The sequence below is a fragment of the Drepanopeziza brunnea genome, assembly GCF_022702325.1.
Source record: "Drepanopeziza brunnea f. sp. 'multigermtubi' strain 214-2 chromosome Unknown ctg9, whole genome shotgun sequence".
NCBI classification, from domain to species: domain Eukaryota; kingdom Fungi; phylum Ascomycota; class Leotiomycetes; order Helotiales; family Drepanopezizaceae; genus Drepanopeziza; species Drepanopeziza brunnea.
The window spans coordinates 1,992,945-2,000,305 of NW_027094072.1; the positions used below are offsets into that span (position 1 = coordinate 1,992,945).

The following is a 7,361-nucleotide window of genomic DNA, read 5'->3' on the forward strand; positions in this document are numbered from 1 at the left end:
GGGCTGTTTGCACAGGTTAGAATTGAAATTGAAATTGAAATTGAAGAATGTCATAGATAGTAGTAGGTAGGTAGATAGCTAGCGAAGTCTACAAAATACCACACTACACACACCCATGACCCAACTCCCAAGTAAAACCCCGACCCAACCAACCAAGCAGCACACACTCAAGCGCGAGATGACGGCGAGGAAATCGATGTGGAAGGTGTGGAGTACGAAGTACGAAGTACGAGGACGAGGACGAGACGATAGGATAGGAGAGGAGAGGCTCGGTCGGTCGCTTTGACTCAGTACTACTACTTACTGTGTAGATACGTAGTAGATAGGTAGAGATACTACGTATCCGAGGCAAATTAATCTTCATCGGATATACTTTCCAGACGGTCGGATATACTCTAGATACTTTAGACGACGGACATTGTCTCTATGAAAGGGGGGGAGGGCGGCCCTGGCGATTGAGTAGATGCTCCGGAGATAGAACTTGGTAAGTAAATACTAAGTGAGAATTCCAGGAATGCAAAAGCTGGAGCAGAGGAGAAGGGAAAGGGAATAATTACTCTGCTGCAGTTTGCCAAAGATGGAAAGCTACGGAATTAAAGTTAGGTACTTCGTATACCCCGCCCGTTGAACAAGTAGTCCGTGCGTCCAGCGCCCCAACCTTCCCCCCCAAGTTCTCTACCATGATAAAAAGTAGTCGTTCTCCCCCCCCCACTCACCCCGAGAAAACTTCAACAGCTAACTGAAAATGAAATCCTCCAACTGCTTCGCCTAGGCTTGACAGACCCTTCTTACTCTCTTTCTGAGATTCCCCCGTTTGTTTATCTCAAGACACGCTCGTGCTAGACTCGAATTACAAGCAGGTACCCCAGCAGGTACCCCTATTCGCGTCTCGGGTGCGATATCGATGGGCAGTGGACGCAATATGGAGGCCCACGTGACACCCGTCAGTGGTCAACGTGAAAATTCCCACCTGCGAGATCAGGCTCACGACCTTTCGTGGGCGGCATGGATAGGCCACCACCATTCTCCCCAACATGACCGGTTGACCGAAAATACCGATCTTCGGCAGAGCGGTCCCCTCCCCGATATTCCGCAATCAAGTTCCGTGAATCCAGCTGTGAGCGTAGCGCACGTGACACCACGTTGATCGGGGTGGACGGGATCTCTCCTCGAATCGAGGCTCCGAAATCCCACAGAACCTTCTAATCGTAATCTTTCAGGTGCAGCCCGGAAAAGCGCGTCTTCAACTTCACCAGCGCCGATCCGATCTCGGCTTTCACCCCATGCGAGCCCGTCGGATGGTTCGTGTACCCCATCTTGCTACAGAACGAGACGACCTTGATCTGCATCACCTCGCGGGCCAGGAACGTGAAATTCAGGTCCTTGTAGGGCGCGTCGGCCGGGGGCCAAAGTCCGAGACTGGTGGAGCTTTCGAGGAGAGATCCTAGGAGGATGTTATTGCATGTATATCTATGCGACTCGCTCCGGGAGGATGTACAGCGCGGCTTTTTCGCCTGCAGAACATCAATGTAGCGTCCGATGACGTCGAAGCAACTCTGGATTGCCTTGAGCCGCCTGGACAGGATATTATCTGGCCGTGTCAGTTGGCGATCCCCGTTTCGGTGCTGGGAGCGTGGCCTACCTATTATCCGCTCCGGTATGGGTAGATTCTCCTTCAGTGCGGGGGAGTACGTGTCCAGGTCCTGCCCGAGACTCTCCCTCTCCGCAATGCGGGTTATAAAATTGAACTCGGCCGGCCGGCGGAAGACCCAGGAGATACAGAGCCAGTGGATCAGGTCTGGGCCGAAGGTCTGCGGAATCTCCCCTCGCAGGGACTCCACCCACGCGTTCGAGTGCATGGCAACATGCTTTTGCAGCCGATACTTGTCGACCAGGATGGCGATTTTGGTGAGGAATAGGGTGTCCATCGGCGGCGGCGGCCGACCCCGGTGCACAATGTTCCCGTGCACGATGTCCATGAGCAGCGCAAACACGGTGGGATCATCGTCGGGCAAGGGGATCTCGACCTTGCCCGTGGAGCGCAGAGTCAGGCCTTCCCGGAAACTGTGCTTCAGCATGGCCTTGAACACGGGCGACGCCCGCATCACCAGTCGCGACGACACCCGCATGTACACCTTGGCGAACTTGCTCTTGTGGGGTCTGTAGGATCTGTGGCGCGGTCAGTCACCCGGTCGGCGCGGTCACGGGATCCGGAAGCGGAAGCGGAACCGGATCCGCGATTTTTCGATTTACGTACAGCAACGAGCTGCCCTTCCGCCGCGGCTCCTTCACCAGACTCTGCAGGACGAAGGTCAAGTCTCCGTAGGGCGCAAACACCAGGATGCTCGAGGCCATGGTGAGATGTCACGATGGCGGCGCCGCGAGAGTTCGCGTGTCAGTTTGGGATCGGAATTTCGAGTAGAATTTTCAAGTAGTACAACAGCGCGATGGGATCTCTGGAGGGTCTGCTGTTCCCATGAGAAGACGGACGAGAAGTTATTAGAGAGAAGAGAGCGACAGCAAGGAAACGAGCACGGGGTTTCGTGCTGGTGGGGATAGTGGTGGTGGTGGTGGTGGTGGGTGGTGGATGAGACGGTCGAGGTTGAAAAGAGATGGTAGAAGTTGTATGTGTAAGGTATCTATCTCGGAGTGTTTGGTAAGCTAGGGATGTGGTTGAATCGGGGATGATGGGATAATCAGATGATGAGAGAATGGAATGGCCGAGCGAAAAGTGGAGACCGATCTTGGCTCGACGCTAATGCGGAATTGGCGTGGACAGTGGGGCTGGTGGTGGGGTGGTGGGGTGGTGGGGTGGTGTTTGGTGGCGGTGGTGCTGGTGCTGGTTGGTGCTGGTTGGTGCTGGTTGGTGCTGGTGCTGGTGCTGGTTGGTGCTGGTTGGTGCTGGTTGGTGCTGGTTGGTGCTGGTTGGTGCTGGTTGGTGCTGGTTGGTGCTGGTGCTGGTGCCAGGCAGCGGAGCAGGTGTTGGTTCTGGGTCAGCCGACCGAGGTCAAGTCGTAGGTAGTCGTAGTCGTAGGGCATCGAGGGCATCAAAGGCATCAAGGGCATCAAAGGCGTCCGGGCACCACTCCCTGATTCCATACTATACCATACCATACCATACCATACCATACCATACCATACTATACTATACAACCTAGCCATACAATACCACCCAAGCATCCATCCAGCAAACTCCAACAACGTGTCTATCTACGGTATCGATCGATCCATCTCGCGAATCCCCCCAACCAGAACCCAGAACTCAGAACTCGGATCCTTCCCTTCCCAGCGGTCGCGGTCCCTCCCCCTGCCCTGCCCTCCGCTCCCCCCGTCACGCCAAGCGGGGGTCATCTCATCGCCCGCCAACGCAGAAGAACAAGAACAAGAAGAAGAAGGAGCCCTTGAAAAGGGCAAGGCAAGCTGGGCTCACGTCGTCGTGGCGGGTGGCGTTTTCCATTTTTTTTTCAGCCTTGGATACTTGTACTTGTACTTGTACCGGTAGGTAGGTAGATAGCCCGCCCACTCTGACGATGACGAGAACGAGAGACTGCTACGTAGTAGGAGTGTTTCCGGGGGAAGGGGAGGGAGGGAGGGAGGGAGGGAGAAGGGGGCTGTACTGGAGAGGATAGGAGAGGAGAGGAGAGGAGAGGACAGGACAGGTTCCGTAGGATTCCGACGGGGCTGGCTGGGCTTCGATTGGTGGGGGGGGGGGGGGGGGGGGGGGGGGGGTTATAGGGGAGGAAGGGAGGAGGGCTTTGGAGAAGTACGTAGTACGTAGTAAGTAAGTACCGGTAGAAAGAAAGAAAGAGAGGGAAGGGTGACCACAGGAGAGGGAGGGTGTGTGTGTGTGTGTGGGTGTGGGTGTGGATGAGGGTGTGCTCGACAGCCGTCCTGGATCCGAGGCTTTCTCTTCTTCTTCTTCTTCTTCTTCTTTTTTTGCGACGTACTCCTTAGCGGACCGTTTCACGGCTGTTTTGGTACGTAGGAGGTACGTAGTAGGTACGTAGGAGGTACGTAGTAGGTACTACGTACCGGTAGTATTTTATGCGTGCGGAACCGGTTTCTTGGGTTTTTGTGGGGATGGGTGGATGGGTGGATAGGGGATGGGGATCGCCGTGGCGTTACGCAGAGTAGAAGTATATTATTACGTTTGAAACTCTACGTTGGGGAGGGTTTAAATTTTTTTTTTTTTTTTTTTTTTCCCTACCTTATTTCCAACTGCTCTGAAGGTCACGTTAGTTATCGACGTCGTGTGCATGCTCGTGGTTCCACGCGGGAGCGAAAGTGGCAAGTTCGCTCACGCTCGGTCGAGATTTTTTTGTATCTCTAACGAATGATAGCGATAACGATGATAATAATGATAATAATGATAGCGACAGCTAATAAGAACGAGAACGCTAACGATAACGACCATCATCTCGACATCTACAGTACGGTACGGTACCTACCAGTATCCCGACGTCTCCTTTAGCTTTTCCCGTCTTTCTCTCGAGAAAGTAGGAATGACGAAAAGAAAAAAAATCGCCCCAAAGTACTACTAGTAAGGCGATCTGAAAAAGAAAAAAAAAAAAAAAAAAAAAAAAAAAAACTCAAAAGGACCCATCCACGCGCGCGCCTCGAGCGGATCGGTCGATCCTCGGTCTAATTTAATCGAAAGGGTAAATAGTAGTACTAGTAGTACGTAGTACGTAGTCCTACGTAGTCAACGGGGAAACTCAATTGATCCTTCCTTTTTCTTCCCCTTCCTTCGCGCCGGCCCGCCAGGCTAGAAAGGGATAGGTGCGGCGAGGAGGGAGGTAGGTACTACGTAGTAGGTCTCCATCACGGAAGATGCAAGATACGGTAGGTACCGTTGTACTACTACTACCTACGTACTACGTACGTTAGATACCCACCTACTGGTGCGGCCAGCATACCGGTACCGGTATCCGTTCCCGCGCGTGGATCGTTTGAAGAAACTAGGGAGAGGAGATGGCAACGGACGCTCTGTCTGCACCGGTACTACGGTAGGTAGGTACCGGTAGGTCGTTGGCCACGCTTCGTAGATATAGAGAATCTCTGGCGTTGGTTGAGCTGGGGATGGTTTTTTCGACGTCGGGACAGAGCGATGTGCTTGCGGGTCGCGCGAGGAGGTACGTAACAGTAGGTATCTAGGTACGTATCGAGCAATCTATCTATCGCCGTGCTTAAGGTATTTATCTGATGATCTTATCTGATGATACAGGTGTAGGTACATGTGCATAGGTAGGTATAGTAGTATTATTATATGATACGTACCTCCTCTCTATACCGGTAGTCATCCATCCGCGCTCGGTACGAACCTAGTAGTGGTGTTTACTTACGAAGTACTTAGTTAATTAAGGGGTTTATTTAAGATACATACATCATACATACATACATACATACATACATACATACATACAAATATACATACTACCTACCTAACCAGACAGCTACGTAGTACTTGTAGACAACTCACCACCTAAACCCAAGTAGCCAAGTTAGTTAACCGAATCACTAACTTCCGTACGAACTAGTACTACTACCTATGCATATGCATATGCATATGCACGCATGCATGCTCCGTACTGTATGCATATGCACCACCGATAAGCAAAGCATTACCGCAAAAGCGGGTCGCGCCAGCTTAAGTGGGTGGGTACCTACCTCCCTACCTAACCTACCTGCTCGCTTACCGACTGCGCCACCGCCACTCCATCCATTCCTTATCCATCCATCCTTATCCATCCATCCTTGTCCTCATCCTTATCCTTATCCCCATCCCCCCCCTCCTATCCCTCTCCTCCTTCCCCTTCCGACCTTCCGACCGTGTGCCAATAAGGCAAGCGGTGGTTATCTCTCTTGTGGTGCTTCCCTTTCTTCTCATTCTACTCCCTTTCTTTCCTTCCCTTTCTCCTCCTCCCTCACTCCCATCCCGTCGTCCCGGGTTTTTTTTCCGTCTTTGGTATTTGTAATCCCTAGCATGCTACCGGTACTGTACTTATGATCGGGTAAGGGCAGAATTGTAGGCTCTGGGGCTCTGGCAGCCCGGGTTCGTGGACGGAGATAGGTGATACGAGAGGAGGATGAGGTGTGAATGAGATGATCATTAATAGTCATAGATATATATATATATCTATATATATATATCTATCTCTCTCGCATTCTCATTCTCTTTCCCCTTCCCTGCTATCGATTCCGCATCTACGTATAATCGTAGATAGATAGATAGATAGATAAAAGAGCTACTCAATCAGTGCATATCAATGACATGAGGATCATAGATCAAGACGATCATACCGATCGAGCGCCTCTGCTTTCTCATTCGGGGGTGGAGATGCAGAAGGAACGTGGGGATTGCATGTTTAGGTCAGTTAGTCACCTGCACCCTTTTTTCACCCGATGCGGTTTCAATATCAGGCTTGTCTGGGTCGTTGCTGTATCGGTGGCGACGGTGGGGGTGGTGGTGATGCTTCGGGTCGGCTGCGAGGGGCTTGTTGGGCTTGGTGCTGGTGCTGGTGCTGATATTGATGTTGATGCTGGTGCTGTTACCGAACTGAGAAACACACGGGGTGGAAAAGGGTAAAAAATGGGAGGGTGAGGGGAAAACGTCACAGCGGCAAAGAATCAAAGCGCAGCGCCGGCTCTGGGATTCTTGGGTTGGTGTTTCTACTACGAACGGATTGAGCTGGGCCGCTGGGATGGATGTGTGTGGTACCGAGTGTTTGGTGGGCGGTGTGGAGATGGGAGCGGAGATGGAGGGGTGGAGATGTTTCTCTGCAGGCAGGCGGGCAGGTAGGATTGAGTGAGCGAGGATGGGATTTGGAAATTCGTGGTTAGGATTGAGATTGGTTGATGGAGATTGATTGATGGAGATTGATTGATGAGTGCAGAGAAAGGAAGAGCTGGTAGAAGACGCGAATAGAAGAGGATGAGGAAAAGGAAGGAGAAGAGAGAGCTGGGGTGTTGGCGGTGGAGGCCAGTCTACCGTACTTTCCTCAAATCTGGAGCCTTTCGAAGCGAATCACGCTTGAGGGGATATGAGGCAGATTCAAGGAGATGGATGCTTGGGTCGGGAGATCCATGTAAGTGGTTCTACCTCGGGCCTGGAAGAAGACCTGTTCAGTCTCCCAAGAGCGAGCCCTCTGAAGCGAACATCCACACAGCCTTAGCATATCCGGAGCTGCAAGTATCTGATCCGAGTCTGCGTGAGTTACAGGCAGCACACAAAACCCGCTGGCATCTCTCCTCCAAACAAACAAACAAACAAGCCAGCGAGCGAGCGAGCGGCATGCCTTCTGCCTCCCGCCAATCCCCCACCGCCCCTCAACCCCAACCCGTGAGCCCCAGCAGTCGCCCAT

The 7,361-nt window shown here is 52.3% G+C and overlaps 1 protein-coding gene across 1 annotated transcript; it reads right to left on the reverse strand.

The window, feature by feature from the left end:
• Nucleotides 1–1,202: 1,202 nt before the first annotated feature.
• Nucleotides 1,203–2,355, reverse strand: L3040_005820 (uncharacterized protein; the record flags this gene model as incomplete). The annotated part of the gene is made up of 3 exons (XM_066154658.1): nucleotides 1,203–1,591; nucleotides 1,643–2,169; nucleotides 2,258–2,355. The coding sequence occupies 3 exons, from the start codon at nucleotides 2,353–2,355 to the stop codon at nucleotides 1,203–1,205; spliced, it is 1,014 nt and encodes a 337-aa protein (XP_066011507.1).
• Nucleotides 2,356–7,361: the final 5,006 nt, after the last annotated feature.